The 12,711-nt window shown below is 33.9% G+C and overlaps 1 protein-coding gene across 1 annotated transcript in view; it reads left to right on the top strand.

Annotated features, from left to right (window-relative positions):
- The window catches only part of NRG4 (neuregulin 4), a 211,700-nt gene that overhangs the window by 161,339 nt on the left and 37,650 nt on the right, over window positions 1-12,711 (top strand). The window contains exons 8-9 of the mRNA XM_042943093.1: window positions 7,254-7,403; window positions 10,701-10,780. Of these exons, the coding sequence (XP_042799027.1) occupies window positions 7,254-7,403; window positions 10,701-10,780 (230 nt within the window). The remainder of the gene's footprint in view (window positions 1-7,253; window positions 7,404-10,700; window positions 10,781-12,711) is intronic.

Genomic DNA, 12,711 nt, shown 5'->3' with positions numbered 1-12,711 from the left:
TTATGAAAGGAAAAATGAGTTTCATACAAATATAAAATGAATGTGTATCAAAGATATACTTAGTTCATTAATCAATGAAGGAACCAGTGAAATGTTAGAACTGACTGAAGGGAGAATTCAAACAACACACACATTTAGGTGTTGAAGTGAATTTACAAACAGATACAGATTAATATCCACAGGACAATCTATTTTGTTATATTGGACAAACTTAATTTACATTAGTATAAGTTTTAAAGAGTTTACAAAGTTGTAAAGTAACTCAAATACAGTGAAAAGCACCACCCCGGAGAGTCAGATAACCCAAGGAGGTACATTAAGACTGGGTACCTAGTAGTCTTTTTTTCTTGTCTTTTTCAGAATCTTTCACTAGAGAACAGTTCAGGCAGCAGCCCTTTCCAGCTCTTGTTTTCTTGGCCAATTAGCCATAAGGTTAGCCAGCCCCTAATCTTTCAACCACCCATCTAGAACTTTCTAGGTTCTTGGAGCAAGGTTAGGGAAAATGGGTTTGTCTGCACCTGTCTTTCTTCACTAGCTGGATGAGGACTTTCCTTGCTGCCTCACCTTCCTTCATGCATCTTGTAATCACCTCAGAGCCAACCATTGCACAGTGTGGAGGTGGAGCTCTGAGACACAAGGTTTAAATTGGCGAAGGGATATCTGTCGGAATAATTACCCAGAGTGACTTAAGTAAGCTCTGATTCCCTGAGCCTGATCACCGGGATTTTCCCAGAGGGGAATTCCAAGAAGTATCTGACTACATAGTCACAAGCTCAGACCAGGGAAGGTCTCTGCTGCCTTGGCTGATGCCAAGTTCTGTCCTCTATCCGCAACAGTAGCATTCCCACTGTTAGGTGGAATCACCATTTGTCAGGTGATAAAAGGCTGAATTCTATTTGAGAGGCAGTTTAAGGAGTACAAACGTGTAATGTATGAAAGGATACTTATTCAAAAGTAAAATAATTGAGACTGAGGATCACTTAGAATTGGAAAATGTAAGAAAACTGACATTTATTGTGTTTCTTTATTTGGCATGTTGCCTCATTTAATTATGTATATTGTTTGTGTCTATCAGTAGTTTTGCTGGGCCTCACTATATGTTTTACTAAACTCAGTTACCAGAAGAAATCTGGATTTTATGAGTTGTTTTATTAGCCACAGAAAGTTTTAAAGTTTTCTGAAGGCCATTTGGTTAAAATAGGCTGAGTCTTGGCACTCTTTATAGATAAGACTTCTGTTTTTTTCATCTCTAAATTTAGTAGAGGGTTATAGTACAAAGAAAAAAGTTCAAATGCTACTGTGATATTAATCACAACAAAGTCCTCTTTAATTTGACTTTTGGCACTGTACTATACACTTTATTAAACGTCAGAATTTAAACTGATCTTTAAAACACCATTACAAAAGGGAAATAGCCACCTTTGAAGCTTATTTGCAAATGCATAAAACAGTTGCTCTGTTTAGTTATGCATTTTGTTAGCACTTTTCACAGTAATAATCTTATTTCTGATAGTGTTCATTAGAATACTCAACAGAAACAATTGATACAACTTCCTTGATTTTACCATGCTTAGAACAAAACTTATAAGAAGATAAATCTTGAAACGTCACATTTTTCCAGATCAGACACTATGCTTATCAAACATGGTGGGATATGGTTATGAAACAGTGGAAGCATTCCTTCTCTCTTAGGTCTCCTTATCTTCTGAGTTTGTCTTAGTGATTTGTGTCATTTGTCCAAGAGTAGAAATGATTCTTCAGAGCTAACTTGGGTTAGCTTATTGCTGTTCTAGGAAGCACAGTGCCAATGAAAGACAATATATATCTTTAAAGCTCCTTCATTTTCTTATTTGTTGCATAATGAAGTTGTATCAGATTATGCATTTGCTTATGAATTTCCCTCACCCTTTTAGTGTCTTTATTATCCACCATTTCCATTAGAAGACAACTGAAAAATATTCCCATTTCTCATCAGTAAGGTTTCATTTTCAGTGTAGGAATACCATGCAAAGTGACAATTGTGACTTTTGCCTAGCTCTAATACTTAACTTCTTTTGTCAGGAAGTGAACTGATGCTGGCTTCTCTTTGTCTTATTCCAAGTTGGGGCATGTGATTTTCCCTGCATTAGAAGGTTGTTGAGACCTGAAGCCTGGGAAGGTAAGATGTCAGCATGAATATTGTCCACTTAGAACTGTGGTTGAATTGAGTGTCCGGTGATTTATGAGCATAACTCATTCCAGCTGTTCCCAGTTTATAAGCTCACCATTTGTTCACATGCTTCCTTCATTCATTGTGCCTTAACTTGTTTTAGTAAATAAAATACTTCAATATATCAGTGATTTGTTTAAGCTAAAAAAGTAGAACTTTTCACAATAAAACTATAACAATGCCCTACAAAATGACAAATGTGAATTCTTCGTTATGCAATGTTTTATCCATTTATATTCAGATTTAATTGGTAGTCCATTTCAGCATATGAATTATCTGGTTAATAGTCAATCTTGAAAGAGTCTAATAGATTTTGCTTTTAACTAAGCTTAGATTATACTTACACATATGCAGTGTAGTAATTATTTGTTTTTTTGTGGTGCTAGTAATCATATAAATATAACATTAAACAAAATTTTTGCAGGATTGAATATTAATTAGCTAAGTATCTGTAGTGTTAAGAATCTAGTAAATACTTAATGAAGTTACCTTTATGGCACTAGTTAATAAAAGAGGAAAAGTTCATGAATTACTCTTCCCTAATTGAGTTCTTGCTTCCAAAAATCCAGTAGGAGTTTCATAGGATGTTGGCGTGTTTGTGTATTGTTTTATGTCCTGGACTACTAAAAGGGTTCAAGCTCATGTTGTCAGTTCATATTTCTTGAACACTCTAATGGTTTTATTTTGTTTTGTTTTAACTATTTTTCATGGATTTCAAGTTGAACTTTTATTATGCTACAGCGTATTGGTCAATGTAATTCAATTTTGGCATGTGCCAATATTGTACTTTTGCTTTCCAGAATAGATTATTCCAAGTAAAGTGATATTGACATTGAGTCTCCACTTGGTTAGTGAGCTATTCTATAATACAAACTTGTTTCTGAGAAATATTTACTACTACTACTAATAGTAAACAGTAGCATTTATTGGTTGTCATGCTTTTAACCTTTTCTGGCTATAATTTTTCTTAGGCATTATATTCCCTATAGTCCAATATGAGATGTAAACATGGTCTTTATAAAGTCACTAATTTCAGTTCCATTTGTATAGTGTGTTTCAACACTCAAAGCACTTTTAGACATTGTTTGATTCTGACAATAGCCCTATGAAATAGCTAAAGCAGGTGTTGTTATTTTGATTTTACGGAGTCTTAAGAGAGTTTAAGTGACTTGTACAAGGTCACACAGCCAACAAGCACAAGTGTGGGTTCAAGAAATTAGTTTTTTCTAGCTCATAGTTGAATACTCTTTCTTGAAGCTAAATGCACTATATTTGTTTACATGATTAAAAACTTGGTTCTTTTATTATGGCAAAGGTCTCTAATGTGTAACAACTTACTTTAAGTGCTGTATAATGTAATGAATTTATTTCATGTGCAATGTACCATACATAGCCTCTGGTTTTAGGGAAAGATTATTGGCGGTATTCAGCCAGAAAACCAAATCATGACCGGATTTGGGGCTTGGGAGTTGTATCTATTCCAGGTTTCATCTTTCAGTTCCAGGAGAATGTACATGATCTCCCTCACTAGGTAGACACTAGATGTCACAACTGTTTGCTACTTGGCAGTCTGTGCAGAAATGAGGTCCAGAAATAATTTAGCAATATAGTTGCATAAAGACTGAAGGCTACTTAGTTCTGTGTACTCAGTTCTGTGTAAAATGCTGGTGCAATACCTTACCTTTCTGTCTTGCTTCAACTAGTACTACCAGTTGTCTGGCTAGATCTTCTTAATTCACCCTCTTTACCCATAAAATAATTGGTTAACTGTCTGCCTGAAATTTCACTTTTATGTTGTAACTGAGGTTGTAACATTTTTATAAATGAGCTTGAGCTTTAAAAGTGGAATCCAGGTGTGCCTTGCTGGTTCAGTTGGCTCAGTTGGTAGAGCATGCAGCTCTTGATCTTGGGGTCAGGAGTTTGATCTCTATGTTGGGTGCAGAGATTACTTAAAAAACTAAAAAAATCTTAAGAAGAAAAGCATAATCCATATACACACTCATTGGTAAGCTGTGTTTACTTTTTTGTATGATAAATATCTAAAAATTTAAAATTAATTTTTAGGTTAATCATTCCTACTTCTTCAACATAATATTTAAATTTCTCTTTGCCTTTCTCTAAATTCTAATTTGACTAGTTAAAAAATAACAGGATTTTTTTTCTTGACCTTGCTTTATTTAAAGATAGCAACATGTTTTTACTTTCCCACAAGTGTATGTGTTTGCTTTGCCCTGCTGTAACACCACAGAACAACACTCTAGTGTTGATTTCCTTTATATTCCTTTTTGTTTGTTTATCACCTGATCTGACAACTAAATGTCTATTATACCATTCCCCTGACTCCTTTCAACTCAAAGTTTTTATCGTCCAGGTAAAACATTTTTAGTTAGTTCCATCACCTAGTTTGTCATCTTCCTTCAAGTTCAATCTTACCTAAACTTGAGCAGAATTAAGAAATTTGAGTAATGAATTTATAGGCTTTTAAGAAATCCTACTTATGAAGAAGAATTATGCTGTCTCATTTCTGGATTTATTTCTTTAGGGTTCTAATTATCTTTTCTAGAGTAGAAACTGAGCCCCATTTGCACATTATTTCTAAACTTATTTTAAAGCTACGACACTGGGTGGGAGGGTGGGGAGGGTGGGTGATGGGTATTGAGGAGGACACCTTTTAGGATGAGCACTGGGTGTTGTATGGAAACCAATTTGACAATAAATTTCATTAAAAAATAAATAAATAAAGCTATAACACCAACTTTCTTTCAGTAGCTAAGCCTTTTCCTTAAAAACCTTCAGAAGTCACAAATAATTATTTATCTTCTAATTCTAAATTTAGAATTCTAATTTTAAAAATTAAAGAAGCTAGAGGAGTTTTTCCTCTTTTTTTTTTTTTTTTTTTTTTTTTTTTTTTTTTTTTGTCATTTTAGAGATACTTTGGCCAACTGAATTTAGAACCTAGTTTTTGGGAAAAAAAAAAAAAGAACCTAGTTTTTGTTTTTGTTTTTTTACTGTGTGGAATGCCCCTTTCCTTTGGTTATTTTGTGATGATATATGTACCAGTTTTTATGACAGTTGCTATGTTGACATTCCAGGTATACTGTGTGTGTGTGTGTGTGTGTGTGTGTGTGTGTGTGTGTGTGTGTCTGTTTATTCCCCTTTGAGGAGTGGGATGTGGAGTTATAGGAGAAAGAAGTTATTTTCATTAATTTTTTTTCTCTTCACATTTATTTATCAGTCTATGGAAAAAGAAGTATTTTCTATTTTATTAGATAATTGTGTTTTCCCCAAATAATTTTATTGCCACTTCAGTTTTCCACTCATGTTATTTCCTTACTTTTTTTTCCTGTGTCTCAGCTCCATCTTTACAGTAGTTTGAGAGAATTGAGACTGCTTTTTTGCTCAAACTGATGCTCTATAACCAATAATGCTACCGCCTCACAGTGGGTAGGGTTTGGGATTAATAAACCATCTTTCATATTTAAGTAAGATATCTCATTTAAGTAAGATTGATATATCTTGTACTATATCTTGATCTTTTCTTATATCTATGTATATAATTAGTGTATCACATTAGTTATCAAAACTTTGTTAGTAATTAGTTCACTAAGGTGGGAGAAAGGAGATAGATCAACATTTCTAGTTTTGGTAATACCAGCTTAAAGAAGAAAAATACACACACACACACACACACACACACACACACATATATAATGTACACATATACACAATTTTTTATACATGTACATGCCCATGCATACATACACTCATATACATATACTTTTTTACACTGAATTATTGCTAAGTGAAATTTACTCCATAACTTCTTAGGTTTATAAAACAATGTATACCATTATTTATTTTAACTGAAACTACAAAATGATGAAATTGATTTGGTGCCAAACAGTGTCATTCTTATTAATCCATATCAATCTCTGTGTTTTTTTTAAAGTTAAAAAAATTTTTTAAATGTTTTTATTACTTATTTTTGAAAGAGAGATAGAGGAGAGTAGGGAAAGGGCAAAGAGAGAGGGAGACACAGAATCTGAAGCAGGCTCCAGGCTCTGAGCTGTCAGCACAGAGTCCGATGCGGGGCTTGAACCCATGAACAGTGAGATCATGACCTGAGCCGAAGTCAGATGCTTAATGGACTGAGCCACACAGGCGCCCCTCAATCTCTGTGTTTTATAATTCTTTGAACATATTAATAGGGGAAAAGGAACTGATTTATAATATCAAAGATTATAGTCCTTTGCTGTATAGTTTTAAGGAGCTGAAAGTAATTGCCTTCAAAATATTTGGTTGGCAGAAGTACCTGGCTGGTTTAGTTGGTAGAGCATGTGACTCTTGATCTCAGGGTTGTGAGTTTAAGCCCCACATTCAGTATAGAGCCTACATAAAAAAAAAAAATTTGCCATAAAATATTTGGTTGGCAAGTGAAAATATCAAAAATATTCTAGAAAAGGAAATTATAAGAAATAGAACTACCAGATATTAAAACATATTATAAAGCAACCATGTTGAAGCAGTGTAGTAGAACATTAGATGTGTAGAACATGGAAGAATAGAAAGAAATATTCTTTATATAGATTTGACATGTTAACAGAGGCCCTATTAAGCAGTAGGAAAGGGAATGATTATTTAATAAGTAGGGTGAGAATAAGCAGTTAGCAATATTGTAGAAAAGTACATTTAAACCCACATCTATACTGGATGTAACAAAATAAATCTCAGATAAATTTAAGTGTAGATAATTACATTATTGAAAATCTAGAAGATAAGAGGACTTAATATGTTTTAATTTCTCTGGAGTTTCTAAGCACTGAGAAAACGAGAAAAGGAAGATTAGAAAGATTAGATTGCATATGCTAATGTGTTTTATTATAACTGTAGCTCTGTGAACATTATAAGAAAGCATGCCTACTTCATATTCACAACCTGAAAAATTAGTCTTCTTTACTCTTCATACCAGCTGGAAACCTTTTGTTTTCTATATTAGTTAATGGAACAGAGAATGCAGTTCTTTATCTAAAATTTTATTCTGTAGATGCATTGAAAATTATACAGGAGCTCGTTGTGAAGAGGTTTTTCTCCCAAGCTCCAGCATCCAAACTAAAAGTGACCTGTTTGCAGCTTTTGTGTCATTGACTATTCTTCTAGGAACTCTTATCATTGGAGCCCTCTACCTCCTTTTCAGGTAACCAAAATAGAAACATACTTTTGAAAAGAAAAAAGTAATGCATAAAGTAGTTTTTCTACTAAATAACTAATATGCCCTTTGGATCTAGATATTTTTACAGATAGTGATTTCTATTTAAAGTTCTCTAATATTGTTATTAAATTAATAAGTCATTTTGAAAGTATCTTAAATAGTCTCTGTTCTTTGTTACTGACATCAAGCGTTGATTTCTGTAAACTAATTAGGTAGACCCACATTCACTAAAGTCATCATGCCAAAGCACCTAAATATTAGGGCTAGGTCTATTTAAAGTACATTTTGAATGTGAAAGGAAGGAAACAACTTATGCAACATTGTAAATATGAATTTAAGGCCTGTGGTTAATATCTAGGATTAATTCTTCATTTAGTGCCTACTATGTGCTAGGCATTGTGCTAAGAATAAAGAATACAATAGTGGGGAATCTACTTCGAAAACCAAGAGCAAACTGTATACACTGTATGTTAGCTAACTTGACAATACATTATATTAAAAAAAAAAAAGAATACAATAGTGAACAAGACAGACATGTTCCCTAATTGTAGAGACTTAAATCAGCTTGGAGAGAGACAAATAAGGAGGCAATTAATTTGGGAAGATTGTAACTCATAAGACAAAAGGAAAAATTATTCATATGAAGCAATAAAATGTGGTGGAGATTACTTTCATTTATTAGTTTTGGTCTTCACCTTTTTCTGGAATTTTGTGAAAATAATAAATATAGAATTTATAAGTTTAGGAGTTATCTGGTATTATAACTCTCATTACTACTATTTATTAAGTGCACACTGTAATACTTGTGAAATACTTTTAATACTATGCTCTCGTAATACTTGTGAAAATGGAGCTGCGGGTAATAATAAAAGAGATACAAAAGGGCTTAAGAAGTTTATATTCTAGGAAAGGTTTTATATATATGTAAAATTATATTTCATAAAATCCTCCTTTCTGAATTACTTTATACCATAGAGTAATTAAAAGTTGGAGAGAGACTGCTCTTTTAAAACATATAATTACATATTTTATTCTAAAATATATCATTTAAGCAATCTCATGTTTTACTTCAGATAAAAAAAATTCAATAGAAACCCATTGTATCAGATTGTATTTTCCCAAAGATAGCTACAATATCTCTCATTCCCACATGCTGTTCTAACCCTATTTAACCTTAATTACCTCCCTAAAAGCTCTGTCTCCAAACGTAGTTACATTGGGAATAAGTGCTTCAATTTGTGAATTCTGGGAGAAAGAGTGTAACCTGTAATAGCTAGTGTGTGTGTTAGCATTCTCCATACAAATATAACCAATAGAATGTGCAGAGAGACAGATTTATTTTAAGGGATTGGCTCATTAAGTTGTGGAGGCTGGCATGTCCATAGTCTTCATAGTGGCCTGGCAGACTGGAGACTCAGAGAATACTGAGTGTTGCAGTTCAACTCTGAAGGCTATCTGCTGACACAATTTCTTCTTACTCAAAAGAGGTCAGTCTTTGTTCTTTTTAAGGCCTTAGACTGATTAGATGAAGCCCACCCCCGTCATGGAAGGCAATCTGCTTTACTCAAAATACATAGATTTAAAAATTAATTTAAAAAAAAAAACACTCTTATAGAAACATCCAGAATAATGTTTGACCAAATATCTGGGCGCCATGGCCCAGCCAGGTTGATACCTAAAATTAACCATCACAGTATGAACAAAAAAATTATGAGCCAAGGGACGCCTGGGTGCCTCAGTTGATTAAGCATTTGCCTCTTGATCTTAGCTCAGGTCTTGATCTCAAGGTAGTGAATTTAAGCCCCACATTGGGCTCTGCACTGGGCATGAAGCCTACTTAAAAAAAAAAAAGGAAAATTATGAGCCAATCTTATTCATTTAACCTAGATATAAAAGATTAAAAATTAGCAAACCAAGTTCAGTAATGTATTAAAAAACTATGATCTTGGAATTATTCCATTATTATAAGAACACAAAGTTGGTATAAAGTTATTAACTAATGTATTTTATCTAGTTCGTATATTAAAAGAGAAAAATCTTTTTTTTAAATATTTACTTTCGAGAGAGAGACAGAGAGAGAGAGAGCAAGCTGGGGAGGGGCAGAGAGAGAGACACACACACAGAATCTGAAGGAGGCCCCAGGCTCCAAGCTGTCAGCACAGATCCTGATGAGGAGCTTGAACCCATAGAACGTGAGATTGTGACCTGAGCCAAAATCGGATGCTTAACGACTCAGCCATCCAGGCACCCCACATCCTTACCATTCTTAAAGAAAAGAGCATTCTTGCAAATTTTTCAGATAGGGTTGCAATATGTTTGAAATTGTGTATTTCCCATTTTTGAATGAGAACATAAGCAGAGTCATGGCCTTAACGATGCCAAGAATAGAATTAATTTGAAAATGAGTCGCTATTGCTTATAGAAGCTACACTTATGATTTGGGCTCATATATATTGACCAAATGAAGTGTATTTGTCAGAGTGGTGCTTTCAAGAATGAAACCAAGTCTGTTTACTAAAATAGTTTTTGGGTCCATTAGTGGTTGAAATTGCTTTAAATGTGGGTCTTTTGAAGTTTAGTAACTAATTAGTGTGATCTTTGAATGAGGTCCAAAATGATACCTCACTAATGCTGAAATCTAGCCTAGAATCAGTAATGTTTCATGAGGAGGAATCAGGGTTTTTTAGAAGACACATTTCATTTTGCTGTGGTAAAATGGTTTTGAATTCATTTTCACTAATATATACTCTAAGCACTGACACTGAAAAAAATTAGAGCAAGTGTACATTTCAAAATCTTGTTTAATATTAAAAGTAGTTAAAAAAAACTGTCATGATCATCTGAATACAATTATAACCCATATTAATTGGCCAGATGACCTAAAAGATGGATGAACTACAACCTTAAAAAGGCACAAAATGAGGTTTTCAATGTCATTAATAGTGAGTAAAGCCACCCCATATCACAAATGTCTCAGCTAATAATGAAAAACTCTTTTAAAAGGGCAAAAACATTACACTAAACATTAAAACATTACAAAAACATTACATTAATAATAGCTTTCCAATTTTAAAGGAAAAGAACTAAGTGCATCATCAGCATCTGAAGTCCCCATAATGAACTCCCTGACTTGGTGGATGAATGGGGCACAGTTTTAGGGCAGCCTTGTCAGTTTCAGGTAGTTCTGGAGAAGAAAATAGACCTCCAAATTTTCAAGTTTAAACTTCCCTCTGCTTTTCCACTTACCTGCTTTTTATTTGTGTGTTTCTTCTTTACTGTCAGGAAGGGCCACCTTCAGAGGACCAGTTCAGTCCAGTATGATATCAACCTGGTAGAGACAAGCAGTACCAGTGCCCACCACAGTGAGTAAATTCAAAATAAAATGCTCGTTTTAAAGGCCTGGATGAGATTGTTTTTGTTACATGTAGAGATTTGGATCTATCCAAAAAGGTTGACTCAAGAAAATTTTTCTATGAGTTTTGACATTAAGATGGATTTCTTTTTCACATTAAAATGGATTTCTTATTAGCATGACACCGGTCATTTTTGTCCCCCAGAGAAAACCATGTTATCTCAGTATGTGAAATTATGTTGTTAGCTATAATGTGTTATAATGTGTTATAATGTGTTACACATATATAAGGGATTAGTTTCTCCAGAAATAATTTTTTAAATATTTGTTTATTTTTGAGAGAGAGAGAGAGAGAGAGTGCATGCAGGGAAAGGGTAGAGAGACAAGGGTACCAAGGGGCGGGGCTTGAACTTATGAACTGTGATATCATTACCTGAGCCAAAGTTGGAAGCTTAACAGGCTAAGCCACCCAGGCACAGCAGAAGTTATTTGAAGTGAGCTGGTATATAGAGAAAAGGATATTTACCTGTGTAAGGATAGGCAAAACTTTGGGAAACTTATAGACCAATTAACGTTTGAAAAGTTTCTTGAGACTTCTACTTCTGGCTAAGATGGAGTAGCAGGTACTAGGACTGGATTTACCTTCTACTTGAAACTGTAAAAAAAAAAAATGGATATAATACATGAAACACAGGTTTTCAAGACATTGGACATCAGGAAACAAAGGATCATGATCCCTAAGAGATGGGAAACAGAAGTAAGCTAATGATTGCTTCAGATTATTGCGTTGAAATAGTTTACAGGCTGTGGCACAGAAAGGGGGAACCCAGGCTGAGCTTGGTAGACTCCCTGAGTTGAGAAGATGAAATTCAGAGTCTAGAAAGGTTGAGGTGGCTATAATTCAGTGAACAGAGTACTGGAAAAGATAGCTGCATAGAGAACATTCCAGAGACCTCCAGTTCAAGTATTCAGCTGAATATTAATCAGCACATATGTAGTAGGGAAATACTTGAGGTTAGGTATAGAATTACTTGAAAGGATTAGAGATGTCCAGTACTCACACAGGGCTCAGAAAAATGTCTGTTCCAAAAAGTTAAAAAACAAAACAAAACAAAAAATTGTTATTCGTGGGACATTAAGGAGACTACAGAGAAGAGTGTTTCCCCAGTAAAGGGGAATAATTAGCCCTATATTTAAGCACTGTTCCAGCCCTGCCTGACAAACCTCAAAAATTTCCAAATAACTGCATCCCAGATTAAATATCAGTAAGACAGCAATAACAACAAAAACAAACACACGCACACACACACACACACACACCAAACAAACAAAAAACCCAATACCCAACAGGTACAATTCACTGCCTTGCATCCAATCAAAACTTACCAACCTGTTGGTTTAACATATGAAATCAATGTGAAAGACTACATTAACAGAATAAAGATAAAAACCACACAATAACCACATTAGATGCAGAAAAAGTAGTTGACAAAGTTCAACATCCATTAATGATAAAAATTCTCAAGAAAATAGGTATAGAGGAAATTTCCTCAACATAGATAAAGACCATTTATGAAAATTCCACAACCAACATCATTATCAATGGGAAAAAACTGATCATTTTGTCTCTTGTACTTTTCCAGTACAAGGCAAGGATGTTCACTTTCACACTGGAAGTACTAGCAGAGCAACCAGACTTTTTTTTTAATAATGGCATCCTATCTAAAAGGAATAAATTATCTGTTTGCAAGCGATATGATTTTATATGTAGAAAACCCTAAATACTCCATTAATAAACTATTAGAACTAATAAATGGCTTCAGTAAATTTGCAGGATACAAAAAAACATGTAAGAAAAATTATAATTCATTATACCAAAAATGATCTATTTGAAAAGGAAGGAAATCAACAAAACAATTCTATTTGTAATACCACCAAAAT

This window comes from Panthera leo, chromosome B3 (genome assembly GCF_018350215.1).
Source record: "Panthera leo isolate Ple1 chromosome B3, P.leo_Ple1_pat1.1, whole genome shotgun sequence".
Taxonomy (NCBI): Eukaryota; Metazoa; Chordata; class Mammalia; order Carnivora; family Felidae; genus Panthera; species Panthera leo.
Note: the sequence above shows the minus strand (reverse complement) of the source record. Positions and strands in the feature narration are given on the sequence as shown.